The following is a 14,600-nucleotide window of genomic DNA, read 5'->3' on the forward strand; positions in this document are numbered from 1 at the left end:
TGTTGCCAAGTAGTGTTTAAGACTAAGTCAAGGATTTTTCAGCTTCTCATGCCCAGCCAGCAAGAAGGCTGGAGGGGCACAAGAAGCTGGGAGGGCACACAGCCAGGGCAGCTGACCCAAACTGGCCAAAGGAATATTCCATACCATGTGACATCATGCCCAGTATATAAACTGGGGGGAGTTGGCCAGGGTGGGTTTATCACTGCTCAGGAACTAACTGGGCATCAGTTGGCAAGTGGTGAGCAATTGCATTGTGCATCACTTGTTTTGTATATTCCAATTCTTTTATTATTATTATTGTCATTTTATTATTATTATTATTTGCTTCCTTTCTATCCTATTAAACTGTCTTTATCTCAACCCACGAGTTTTACTTTCTTCCCGATTCTGTCCCCCATCCCACTGGGTGGGGGGGAGTGAGCGAGCGGCTGCGTGGTGCTTAGTTGCTGGCTGGGGTTAAACCACAACACCCTGCTATATTGCTGAGGCAGACAGCTGGCCAGAACAGTTAGAACAGACATTCTGAAGTACATCTAAAGGAATTTTGCTTTTAGAGATCATACAGAGCTATCAGTTATTTGGAAGCTCCCTACCTGAGTGTGCAGGAAGGGTCTCTGGGTTCACCAAAGGTCCAGTGATATCAGAGGGAAACTTCCTCCTTGACTTGGAGAACTTCGGCCCTAACCCTCTATTCTGATTCATTCTAAAGAAAGGATTGTGTTGTCTTTACAACTTCATAGTTTGCTATTTTTTGCCAAGACAACTCTACGTTATCCCTTGTCGTAATTTAGGCTGTGATTAGACCATATGGCTAGCCAAATGCTTGTACCACTAGAGGTGATGATAGTGAAGGAATAACTCCATGTATTTCTGTCCACCATGTGACTGGACAACACTTGTTTGGGTAAAAGTAAAAAGCGAACAAACATCAGCTCAGCTTGACCTAATCAGTACAACCTATGCTTATCCCCTGAACACTCTGAAATATTTCTTTATCCCCACTAATCTCCCAGATATTCCATTTTAAAACCCTTATAAAAGTTTGTATTTGTGGTCATAGAAGAGAAATACTCCTTTTTATGATCCATAAGATTCTGCATTTGGCTAACAAACCTGTAGTGGTATTCCCTCAGAAAGTGAGATCTTGACTAAAAAAGAGGTGAGTCCTTTCTAGCTTTTCTTATACCCTTAAAAGAAGCAGATGAAATATATCTGCTTAGAAAAATCCGATTTATACAAAATATGCATTACAGGAAAGAGCAAGAAACTTTAATGTGAATTACTTAACAGGGTAAACAAATATTTAGCTGTGTGGAATGAGATTAAACAACTTAAGTCATAAGAGATAAAGTACCAGATGATAAGAGTGACCAGACAGGATTCTTAAGAGAATAGGTCTAATTGTTAACTTCAGTGGAAGTCAGCAAGTACAACTGATTGAATTATGTGGTTTAAAATATAAATAGATAAATAGGTGTTAAGGGTAAGAAAACCATGAAATCCGTGTAAGTTATAACATGGAACTCCTGGCTTAACTCAGCAGGCCTGGAACTTGTGATCATAGTAGGCGTCTTTCCAATACTGACTCAAATTATTTGACTAAGCTGGGGAATAATTGATCTCTTCCATGACTGTGAGGTGCAGGACACTTAACTGAGCCCCTCCCAACTTCTTACTCCATCCAGACCTGTGGGGGTACACTAACTTGAATTTTATTTTTTTTTAAACTACATAAATTAAAGCAAAAATTAAGGCTACTTTTATATTCCGAGAAGGAATATCTAGGTTGGGGTTTAATGAGTTTTACTAATCCATCCTAAAATTAATAGACTTTCAGACCAGCAACCAAGCATCTAATGAGAGATTGGAGGGGAGGTAGGAGTCCTATGAAGAGGGGTTCTTGGACTTTGGGGTTGGTTGGTTGGTTAGGGGATTTTTTTTGATCAAACACTGTTGGACAAAGTTTAATTGGAGGGCAGGGATGAGTGTTCTGAAAAAGCATTTATGTTAATTATTTTACAGGTCAGCTTCTAGGAGACATCTGGGTTTGTGCATGCTACTGTTATAATGGATCTTTCTTCCTCCAAAGGATCAGCTGATCCTCACTGCCCTGTGTCCTTATGCATATCAGGAAAGATAAAATAACTTTTTAAAAACCAGCAGTCCCCATAAATGAGTTAAAGGATCAGTTGGCCTTTGGAAGCCCTGTGGTGTTTACCTCATGTATCATTTACTCCAACGTCCTCCTCCAGAGCTGCTCTTCCCTTAAAAAGATTAGTGATACCAATTCGTAGGGGTAATGGTAGTGATTCAGCAAGAATGAGCAAACTGACTTTCTGCTAACAGTGGGTAAAGTTCTAAAAATATCCAGATAAATTACTAAAAATCCAAACCTTATCTTTGCTCAGACCGTCATCGAAAATCCTGTGGGTTCTGTTTGAATGAAGAACCCAGCATCCCTCTGTGTGGTCTCTTAGCTCAGCTGCATCTCTCCAGAGATCTTATTTTCCCATCATCAATTTATAATGTGATCTTTTCCCCCCACATCAATTCATACACCTAATGCTGATCCATCCTAGCCTTCCAACCAAAAAAGTTTGCCGTTGACAACAGCATTCTCTTCCTAACATTCCTTCTATTTTTGGTTTCCTTTCTAGAATTGTCAAGTTTGAAGAAGCTTATGACAGTTAGAGGACTTGAATTATTTCACCTCTGTATATACTAGTGAACCACTAGCTCTGGAAAGAAATTATAGCTGCATGTAATAAATTCTTTTAAAAAGACATTGTTAGAAAGGATTCAGGGAACATTTTATCTAGAGATCTTTTCCTAAGCTTGTTTACAAGCTGCCAGTGCAAACTTACTACAGGCATTAGCCTACTATTCTGTTGTTGTCAAAATCTGCATCACATTGGTTTAGTAGGATTTCAGTTTAGACTCTTGAAACAATAAGCTTCTCTAATTTTGAGGGCCTTACAGACTTAATTCTTCTGTCTCCCTAGTTCCTTGTGTAGAAGTTTTGTCAGGACTGAGGAATTAGCCAGAAGGAATGGTAAATATTGACTGGCGTAAAAGTGAGGTAAATGTACTAAAGAGAACATAAGATGAGTCAATCAGTTTAACAAAATGTAGTCTCCATTCCTGTTCATATGTGGTACTTTTTCACTGTTCGCTCTTCCAATATGAAGAAGCAGGCTAACAGATTGAGACAGATTTGGCTTCTAATTAAAGATAGGTGAGAAAAAAGAAGGGCAGTTAGTACAAATGACAAAATCTAACATGTACTAAAATGACTAAGCAACTGAAAGAAATACCACATTCTTGATGTTGCTATCCCTTAATCTGAATTCCCAGTAGCACCTACGTGCACTGTACTTCTGCTTATAAAGACAATTATTTTTACACATATTGAATCTAGAAAGGGTTGTCATCTAGAGTTTAGAATTACTCAGAAAGACGTTTGTTATATCTTTATTCGTGATACTGATTTGTTGTGAGACCCTGGGAAAGCAGTAAGACGTCCAAATGTAGCTTTTTGCACAAGGCTGGACACAGACTGTTTTCTGTCAAGGCTGGAAGTTAAACAGAAACCTGCTCCCTTTGAGCTTAGTCCGTGGCAAAACTCCACTTACAAGGCAACAGTATCAGACTCTTAATACTTAATAGCATATAGAAGGACAGTGTGAAATCATAGAACTACTGGGACACATTTCAAATGGAAAATGTGAACTCAAGGGAAGAATGAACTCAAGAAGCACAAAAATTTAGCTCTTGATTTATCCAAATCTGACAGCAGTACTTCATGTAACAAAAACCAGATCAACTTGGCAAAAGGTTTTCCTTTTTTAAAGGAGGTTTAGTTTTAATCTGTGATCGTGATAGATTGTCCGTGGTCAAGAACCCTGCACTGATGTAAAAAACTGGTATTACTTGACACCCTAGTAACACAGACTTTCCATTGTGTAACAGTGCTGTTCTGTGTTCCCAGTTCTTTCACATCTGCTTACCAATGTACTCTATATATTTGGGTGGATTTTTTTAAGTTGAAAACACAGAATTGTTAGCCCAAATAGTTTTCAGACATGCCTTGAGCATGCTTTTAATTTCTAGCTCCTTTTTCCTTTCAAAAGTTCTTGCAGTTTAGCAACTTCATTTGCACAGACTTCCAAGTTTGCTAGGAACTTGGCTGCAAAGGCTCTGTGAACAAATTTAGAGTTCTGCCAATATACCTAGGTGCAACATGAAGATCTAAGCATTCAGACACTCTGCCTCAGCCTCTTCATAGGTCCGTGTAACATTGTTCTGCAAAAACAGACCTTTGTTATGCAAGTGATGTGTGTAGTATATAAACTTGTTTTGGAGGTAAATGTTGCTTTTTCACTGCTGTTTTTTCCTTCAAGATAGGGCAAGTAAGAAAAAGTAGGTTTCTGTGACTCTCATTGAGAGTATGAGTAAATCCACACTAACTACAATCCAGAAGCTGGGTTTCAGTTACTATAGGCCTTCCTAACCTACCTTTACATTAGCTAGCCTAAATATGAACAACAGGTTTAGTTTTAACCTGGGCTATTACAGTTCGGTATTACTGTGGTTAAATATTCAGAAAGTATAAACGCATCTTTTGAGCTATGGTCCCAGGAATGGGTCATTCATTCAGGGATGATCTAAACTTAAACCTATTAATTCAGAATAGATTCGTAAAACCATATTAAAGCCATCTTCCTTTACAGTTCTGTGAAGAAGTACAAACCCAGAAATTTAAACAGAGATGCAGAAGCCAAAACTGAATGAGTTACCACTGAGATGTATTACATGACTACCTTCTTGCTCTTGTTGCAAACTGGAATAAAACATAGTTTAAAGTGCCATGAAAATGGCTTAAACCAAGTTGTTGGGGTTTTTTTTGCAATTTATGCTTTGTTGTGAGTGTCTGTATAGGAAACAAATAGTTCATTATTATGCAACTATCCAAAATGCAAATTTAATTCTGCAGCTAAGTGATAGCATTAGCAACTGATGCAATTTTACAAATTAACAGGCCTGCTTACTGAATGCTCCAGTGCACTGATTAAGGACTTCTGAGTAGAAACATGGAAGGGATTCACTTGGGGACAACTTTTAACTTCTAATTAGGAACAACTGCTGTGATGTCACAGATCCTTGTTACCATCAACAAAGGTATGTACTAAGTGTCTCTTTGCACCTACAGATATTTACTAAAAGCAGTTTGGATAGTCAAACCTATGTGAAGGTATAGTTTAGGGGGTTTCACTAACAGAGATGAACTTTTTGAACAAAAGCACATGTTGGTTTTGTAAAGGTGATAGTTTGGAAAAAGACCTCTTGCCAAAAAAGAGTGCAATGGTTACTATACAACAATCAGATGAAATCCCAGAATACTACTTTTTTGCCACTTTTCAGAGTGGAACTGCAATTAAAAGGGACAAACCTCAGCTGTTCTCAGTGTTCTATGTGGTATGTGTAGAATTCAAAGCTATTTGGCTTTTTGTTTGAATTAGGTGAAATATTTTAAAATAACTTGCATATATTTTTCACCATATTTATTACAGGCAAAATGCAGTACTTCAGTTTTACTGGAAGCCTGCTTTTGCTTCTTGCTTTTGTACATTTGTACTATGTAGTAACTACTGCTTTTCACTGCTTCAAGGTAAATCTAAAGTAAAGTAGTAAAGAAGTAAAATAGTTTATACTTTCATGAAATTTGAAGAGCAGGCTAGGAAAATTTTAAATATTTAGAACTGTCTTTTTACTCCCACTCCAAATTTGGTAGCAACTTTGCACATCGATCAATAAACTGAAATCATAATGAATGAAAAAAACCCACTTCCAATACAATTTGGAATATTATTCAAGCTGGAAACAGATACATGAAATCAATATTCACAAGATTATTCCATTCCCACTGGTGTCAAAGGACCTACAAATGTTTTAAATTAATAATTAATTTGTTTTGAAATCTGAATAGGTTAACTGTGTAATATTGCTGGCTTTTCTATTTTAAATGTGTCTGTGGTGATTTATGCATAAAGAGACTGAACTCAGGAATGAAAAAATCAAATTTATTTTGATGAACTTCATATCCTTTCATTTTTAACACTGCTCCTTATTTCCATACCAGAAAGTTGTTATATTTGTTACCAGTCCAGACACTGAGTCATTCTTGTTTAAACCAGACACTAGGCTCTCTGTGTAATTTCTCTCTCCCCTTCAGAGTTTTTGGACTGAGAGGAAAATTGTAATGCCAGGTGCCTCCCCCAGCTCCATTTCTGTAAAAACACACACAGGTGCTAAATGCTGCCAAGCAGCAGTGGAAATTCTCTGAGCTCTGGTTCTTTCAGATGCAGCTACGTTAGGGAATACCACCCGATTCTGACAATATGTACAGACTTACAGTTTCGGGTTAGAATGCTTCATCTTCTTCTCTCCAAAAACCTCTCCTGACACTTAATGATGATGCAGTGATAGTCATATGGCTTCTTTCATATGAGGTAACCTGGCATTTAAAGGTAAGAACTCTGCAAGTTTCTCTCTAAATTTTATTTTCTTTTTTTCTGAAAACTTATGTGGAACTTTTAACAGAGCTGAAACTGAAGGATTTAGATATTGTTCATATTTTGTGTTAAAAAAACTATGTGTGATACAGGTTTTAAATGTGGGTGGTGCCAGAAACTGGTTTGTTCTTCTTTTTGCAAACAAGTAACCCCTGAACACTCTGTTACCATATGGCCACTTTGAACAATGCTCGTTCACAAAAAATACCTGTTTGATTCCAAAGCATAAAACTGAATTTATTTTCAAAGGGATTCAGCGTCCTAACTCACTTCTGTTGGTTGGGTAATATAACTTGGCTACCTACGTATAGAGGCTTAGACTCATACAATTGCATTGCAGTGGTGCTTTAGTAACTACAGATGTAAAGAAGTTTGAGAATGTCTTTCGAATTTGACATTTTTCAGTAATTCTAGTTTTTACCACTAGATGGCTTCCCAGGATAGTGGATATAGATCCAGACCTCCTGAATTAACGTGCGGGATTGGATTCATTTTGGCACATTCTTAGTGATAGATAGTCATAAAAACGAAGTTCTTTCCAGCTCAGCCGTGAAGATAGCAATGTGAGGTTTGACATCCCGGAGCATCTTCTGACATCCTCAAAGCTTTGTATATTAGGTTATTTGTGATTGCTGCCACAACTAACTGTGTATGAACAGCTCTCCGTTCAAATGTGCAGTTAGATCCTCCTCAGAAATGCTTAATCAGTGCAATTGAGAACATAACTTACCTGCCTAATGCTTAGCAGTGCAAACAACCAAGTCGGGGGACCTAGTTACAGTACAATTTGCCCTTTCTCCTGTTACAACATAGTTTAAAGTGCTATGGAGACCTTCTTGTGTTGCAACTATGCCTTCATAACCAGACGAAAAAATCTTGGAAAAGGAGAGGAAAAAAACCACCCTTTGTCGTGAGCAAGTGAGTCTCCCTCCTTCATTCAGAGCCTGCCTTTTTTATTGCCCCACTACTAAATCAACAGTTTTCAGCAATGCAAGCATCTTCCAGCTTGGAAAATCCACGCGTTGTCACATTGTCCATAAAACCATCACTCCAACGGTAATAGATTTTGACGATTATCAGCCTAGGCTGGATTCAGCCTGGCAATCTAGGGCTGAAAGAAGTTTTCCCCTCCACGCCAGCTTATCCCGGGCAAGCAGTTCTGTGCCAGAGCTCCGTAAGGCAGAGATAGCTCCCTTGAACTCAGCCTTAACCCCGGCTGTTCCTGGAACTGCTTTTTCCTGGGCTCAAGTCAGACCACAGCACCTTCTTTTCTGGTGTGTGTACGTTAGGGAGGAGGCAGGGGTTGCCTGGCTCGGTTACAGTGTTCTTCAGCTGCAGCTGCAAGCCCAACGTGGCACGCAGCAAGCCCCGACTTGCGCGCTGCAGCTCAGAAGCGAGCGTACGGCTCAGCCTGCCTGCATGTGTGAGTTTATGTGCGGTGGCTCCGAGATAGCTCTGGGGGAGGGGAGAGCCAAGCCAGCCACTCACAGAAACAGTAGTGAAATCTCCCCAACACTTTAACTGTCAATCAGGCTTAATGGGGTATAAAAACTCCCCAGCGCCGCGGCTGTGATAGGCAGAGAGAGCAATAGGGAGAAATGAGTAAGAGCCAGAGCTGAAATAGTGTACGGCATAATTCCTGCTCTGTGATCACAGATACTCCAAGTGAAAAAAACAGGAGAGGGGGCAGAAGGAGGCGGTTATCAGCTCAACCTTTGCAACCGGCTCAGGACAGAACGTCTATAGATATTTATAGATATTAAAACAAAAACAACAACCTTGCCCTGAATAGAGCCTTTCTTAAAAAGAAGGTCCTGGCAATTCTGTCTTATTTAAGCAATTTCCTGAGTCTAAGAATAGAAATAAGCTGCCTGGAAGGCACTGCAGGCTGAAATTTGGAGACATAGGCTGCTTTATTTTATTTCTCCAAGTATAAAAACCTTCCATTTGGATACTGGATTTTTATGTCGGTTTTTGAAGCAGAGGGATGTATGGTTACTTTTAATTCTACTTTTTTCTCTCTCTCTTTTAATTTAAAAAAACTGTTTTCCAGTTAAAAAGCAAGGAAACCGTTTTACCTGCATGTGACAATCCCAGAGGACACGGATCAAGAAACAGGGGAGTGACTTGGTCTTCTGCACTGCTTTACTCCTACCCCAATTTTTTTTAGGGGGAGAGAAGGATTTTTCCAGTCCAAGAATCTCTTTGCCCCCAAGTTCTGGAAGGGGGTTGAAGACTTGTCACCCATCTGGGGGTGCATGAAGGGTATTGGTTTTCTTTCTCTGTTAACTTGGCTCTGTGAAGGGTTGGAAGAGAATTTTGCCTTCCTGACTTGCCTGGAACAAGAGGATGATTTGGAAGTGGCTGGGCGCTTTGCTGCTTTTCCCCGTGCAGATGGTTTATTTGGTGGTGAAAGCTGCCGTGTGCATGGTGCTGCCGCCCAAGCTCCGAGACCTGTCCGGGGAGAACGTGCTCATCACCGGAGGGGGCAGAGGCATCGGCCGCCATCTGGCCAGGGAGTTTGCTAAACGAGGAGCCAGAAAGGTGAGCATCGGCACGAAGGGGAAGGGGGGGAGGAAGCTCCCACCTGCTGCTCTACTGGGGAGTCCTCCGACTCGGAGACTTAAAAGCCTTTTCCCTCGCCTCTAGGTGGGATTGATGGGATCGCTTTGAAAAGGTGAGAGCGGAGAAGGGGCACTAATTTTGCCAAACCCTGGTGTGCTGCGCCATTACGTTGACTTACATTTCAGAAGTTGCCCACTCCTCCTTCCCTGCGTCCTGTCTGTCCCCATCTCATCTGAGAAAACGTGACAGTGAGAAAGGGGGCCCCTCGTGAATCCTCCTCTGCTGACAAAGGAGAGGTTTTTGCTCCAGCCCAGGTTTCCTGTGGCAGGGAGAGGAGAGCGATGTGGTTCCCATGCCTGAAGCTAGTGCTCACTTGCTTTTCTGTTTACTAGGCTGCTTCCTGGCAGTTCTGGTTGCTGGGACTGCGTACAAACAAGAGAGGGGGGCAGCTGACTGCCGGCTCCAGCCTTCCAGGCTGAGCACATCTGTAGCTCTCCTTAGGGACAGCCAGAGTGCTGCTGCCACTCGTGTCACCCCTGAGGAGAGGGGCTTGACTCAGAAAGGGGCAAATGGTGTGTGCAGGAGGGTTCTGGCTCTCGGTCCTGATAATGCATTCTCTCGGGAAAGTGGAGAGAAGAGTTCACTTTCACCCCGATGGTTTTCCATTCATGAAATTAATTTCTTGTGCCTTCTGAAGTCCCTTGTATTTTGCTTTTGGCCAGCCCAGAGCAGTTCAACGGTAGGATGAATGAGAACCCAGCAAGGAAGAAAAGCACCACACGAATAGGAGCTGTGGGATTGTTCACATGTTTCCTTTAGGAGGGAGAGGCTGAGAGGCTTGTCTGTCTGCACAACATCCTAGAAATGCCAGTGTAGCTGGTGTGTCCATTCTCTAGCTCAGGAACTGGTGGTTTACCTTGAAATGCTGTGTTTTCATAAGTACACATATCTTGATATGTGTGAATCAGTCTGCAATACAAACACACATACCCTGAACTGAGGCTTGAGATTTAAAGTTTCAACTCCCACTTTATGGGTAATGAGAGGGAGGAATCATGAAATTAGACAGCTGCATAAATACTTCCCTGTGTGAGAGAGGATGAATGAGAGTAAACAGAGAATAAAGAAGAGGAAAAATACAGAGTGAGAGGATATTTAAAGAAAAATTTGCATTTAGTTTGGGATAGTGTTTTGTCACTTCCTGACACATGCATTACAGTTTTCTATGTGTGGTATAGAGCTATTTTGGCATACAACTTCGAGGTGTAAAATATGTCAGCATTGAACTTTGATGTTTGTATATGCTTGTGTTTAAACACCATGTTGAGATTTACAAATTCTTGGAGACGGAGCAAACAAGTTGACTGACCTTTGGACCCAAGCAATTTGCTGAAAGTGTATTTATATTATCTGTTGGAATACCATGCTTCATTATTTATTTAGTCCGGCTGGTTGTATGCTAAGCTCTGGTATTAAAGTACCACCACTTCTGCAAGTAATTCAAGAGCTGCTCAGCTGCAGTTAAGCTAGAAGCTGAACAATGGCAGTCAGCCCTAATGAACCAGGTGACATGGGCCAAAAGGAGAGCGAGCTATTTAGGATATAGAGCTGAGGGTGAAATTACTGTAAACAGATACAAACTGTAGTTCATTTGTATGTCTTATCTATAAACTCTCTATGTATCTTAGAAGGAAAGAATAAATGAGAATAATTGGTGGGTACCTTTGTACTTGTCTCATATGATGTTGTGAAATGCTGTGTGGTTGCTAGTTATTATTTTGAACTTGGGGGGGGGGGTTGCCTTATGGGTTTTTTTCATGTTTGTCATCAAAGTGTTTCAGTTTTTGCTTTTACTGAATTTGAATTAGATTCTCCTTTCAGTTATATCATTGCTATCCGGTAAGTCAAATATGGCACTCAGCAAGTTTTGATCCTCTCTGTAGTGACACTGCCTTTCTACCTTCAGGACTGGCACATGTTCCCTGCAACTCTGAAGCAGGCTTATTCTTTTCTGCCTTGACATTCTTAATGACAGTTTTACCTAGATGTGGTAGTTTCCATTTCCTGTGCTCTGAGATTTCATTTCTTTCCTGCCTTCTGTGCTCAACCCTAACTTTGTGAATGTAATGCAGTCTCCATGTAGAATACCAGATCTCTGTTTGGCACTACTCTTCAATTTTATGTTTTGCTGTAGACAATCAAAAAGAAACAAAAAAGACTTGAAGTGGCTAGAAAGTCATCTTTCAATAAGGCTTGTGAAAACTAACTATTCTACTTTTCTGTTGTCTTCTTACACAGTTAACTCTTTTACAATTATATGCAAAGCTTTAATTATTGATCATAATTAATAATTTCTAACAGATTCTGATTATTAGATGGCGTGGTCACAATATTCCAAGTTTAGAAAAGCACTTCCACTAAAGGCGTGAAATTCTGAGGCCAAGCACTGTGTTACATAGAGGTGAACAGAAACAATAACATACAGATTCAGAGTCTAATAGTGGGTGTGCAGTATATCTTGAAAAAGTCATCACAGCGCTTGCGCACACAGACATAGTGGCAGAGTTTTGGAGGTAGGCGGCGATATATAACCATATTTTTGAGATTAGAATCTTCTGAATGATAGGTTAGTTGAGACTTAGCATAAGAAGTTTCCTCTGATAATTAGACTGGGTTGGATTTATAATCTTACACTCTATATTTTCAGTTTTGGTTTTGTTTATCACAAATGAGATGTATTTGAGCAGTTTTCACGTAAGATGACAAGTGTTGTATCTCACTAAGATTACGAATTGTCACATCTGCAACTTTTTTACTGTAAAATTTCATCTTGCATTTAAAGCTATGAAGATGGCAAGAAATAAAAAAGGGTTTGTGCAAATAGAAATACAGCATCTTTTGCTTGATAGATGAGTATGGAGACTGAAATTCTCAATCCAACAGAATGGAAGTCTCTTGGGCATGATCATGTAAATCCATCCTGATTCCCATCCTCTACCCCCCATTCTTTTAAGTCCATTGCTCTGCCATTGTGCGTCAAATATGACTTGGACAGGTAAATGTCTAGGAGACATTTCCTTCTAAGGTGATGTTTCTTTTCTCATGGTTGTTCATTAGCTTCTCTGATGAAACGGCCAATAAGGGGACAAAGTGTCAGTTGTATTTTTAGTTATGGAAGTGTGTATCTTTTATTTTTTTTTTAATTAAGACTACCAGTGATTTTTAGGCAATGAAAGACTTGAATCATTAGATCATCCCTGTTCAGGTGTATACTAAGAGGTCAAAGGATCCATACTGTATTTTACTTTCGGGTAGAAGTTTTCAAAAACTACTTGGTCATGGGAGGCACTGTGTATTTAAATGCTTCCTGTAGAACTTCTGGAAAAAACCAAAAGCATGTAAATTTTGTATGCAGAGAAAGAGTGATTTACAGATGATACAGGACATGTTAGTGTTATTATGAGGGATGACTAGCATTGAATTTTCCCCGGAAGTACTGAAGTATTGTAATTCAACTTTCATGCTGTTCCCCAGAGATGTGTCCAGATTCAGAAGTGCTGGCTGAGGAGTTACTTTGCTGCAGCTGAATTGCTGGAGAAACATACTTTTTTGCTTTAGTTCCTTCTTGGTTGCTTGCAAAATTCAAAATTTTCACTATTGTTGGCTTTAACTCTTGAGAATTTTGACTACACCTTAAAAGTATTTGACCAGTAGAGCATCACCTCTGCCTCAGTCTCACACATTGGTAGTTTTGTTAAGGCTCTTAGCTTTTGATATTCTGTGGTTAGCCAAAATGGCAGAGTATATCTGTGTTAATGAAACAGGAGAAGGAGAGATTTTTATGAGTTTATGATTTAATGCCTATGAAATAAAAATCCACTTCCAAAGCTTAATGGTGTTTTGCAAAGAATATACTCTATAATCAAGTTAATATTGGGAAGACTGGCCCCTTTGAACAATATTTCTTGTGTGGAAATACAGATGTGAGTAGTCAAAGGGATGCAGGGGCTGAATGGGTTCATTCACCGGTGGTTAGAGTTGGAAAATGCTTCTGGTTTCCTCTAAGCCATTTGCTTTTCCTACAGCATTTTCTATTATAGTGCCTTTGCCAGAGAGTTGCCAGCCCTGGTTTTGATGATCTCCAGTGATGAAGTTTTGATTTGTATGTCTCTTGTATGTAATTTTTATGTCTTGCTCTTTGTTAGGTTTTCTTTTAGGGCATTTCCTTGATGTCTAAAAATTTTCCTTGTAATTTGTATTTACTTTGTTCACAGATTATTTAATCTAAGGTCTGATTGAACAGGAAAGAGATGCTTGGTTCTTAGTCATTCTGCATTATTAAAAGTCACCAAAACCTAAAAAACGTTACTGAAAAAGATGTAATTATAGGATAGAAACAGATCCCCAACTTTAGTATGTATTTTAGTATTCAAGGTTATCTGATAGTGACTTTGGAAGAGTTTCTTAGGCCTTTTCTGTTGGGAGGCTGGTCAAAAGCCATTGATTTTCATTAGTTTTTTTATTTACACTGAGGGCTCTGGGCTCAGAATTCAGCAGTATGGATCTTCAGTAGCATATCTACAGGGAATCTTAGGCAGCAGTGCTTTTCTGTTGTTCCTTTGTGATAATTTCTGTGATCTCAGTTTCTTTCAATGTATATTTTGTTGTATTTTGCTCCACACACACACTTCCCAGCTGTGATATGTTTGCCTTTTTGGTAACTGTAGCTATTGATGAATGAACAAGAGGGCTTCCAGGGAATTAGGGTGTTTTGGCATGAGAGATGTCCCCAAAACACCAAATGGGTTAGGGGCAGCCCTGGCCTTGTGCTAGTGTGACAGTACTGCAGAGAAGAGTTGAACAATTCCTATTAACCTTGTTGAGAGTTCTTCACATTCATCACTGTGCAAGAAATGACCTGGTAAATACACTGAAAGATCTCTCCTTTCACTGTTTTGTCCTCTGGACATTCACTTCCTGTATTGCAGGAGACTGCGACTCAAAGGGTTTGCATGCTTGTGCAGCGGATGAGGTAAGCAGTCTGGAATATCAGAACAGACAAGAGCCCTTACTAGATGGTAAGGAGCTGGTATCACCAACAAAAACAAGAAACGGAAACTTTGCTCTTGCATGGAATGTACTGCTTGATAGCCATGACCTCGCTCTGTCAGCAGTGGAGTCTAGACAATTATGTCTGCAAGTCTGCAAGGTACTTCTAACAGGATGGCAATGTGATGGGCAGCTATAGAATGCCACAAACACAATAATACAGTGATTGTTATGGGATAGTGAACAAAGATCCTGAAGGCACTACTTGAAAAATTTTGTTTTGAAGACTGAGCAGAGATTTTCTTTGTTGTTGTTTTGGTTTGCATTTTGCTTATATCACTCCTGGTTTTGTTCAGGCTACAAAGAAAAAAACAAACCCTGAAATCTCAACTGTTCTTTCCATCACTACTTTGA

The 14,600-nt window shown here is 39.8% G+C and overlaps 1 protein-coding gene across 3 annotated transcripts in view; it reads left to right on the forward strand.

Annotated features, from left to right (window-relative positions):
• The window catches only part of DHRS3 (dehydrogenase/reductase 3), an 82,502-nt gene that overhangs the window by 42,474 nt on the left and 25,428 nt on the right, over positions 1-14,600 (forward strand). The window contains exons 4-5 of one of the 3 annotated variants that reach the window (XM_069782441.1): positions 5,039-5,178; positions 8,626-9,116. In XM_069782441.1, coding sequence (XP_069638542.1) covers positions 8,922-9,116 — 195 coding nt within the window. In that variant the 5' untranslated portion in view covers positions 5,039-5,178; positions 8,626-8,921. Of the gene's footprint in view, positions 1-5,038; positions 5,179-8,131; positions 9,117-9,228; positions 9,250-14,600 lie in introns of those variants that run through there. The other 2 variants (XM_069782440.1, XM_069782442.1) reach the window with 2 other exon arrangements.

This window comes from Haliaeetus albicilla, chromosome 4 (assembly GCF_947461875.1).
Source record: "Haliaeetus albicilla chromosome 4, bHalAlb1.1, whole genome shotgun sequence".
Taxonomy (NCBI): domain Eukaryota; kingdom Metazoa; phylum Chordata; class Aves; order Accipitriformes; family Accipitridae; genus Haliaeetus; species Haliaeetus albicilla.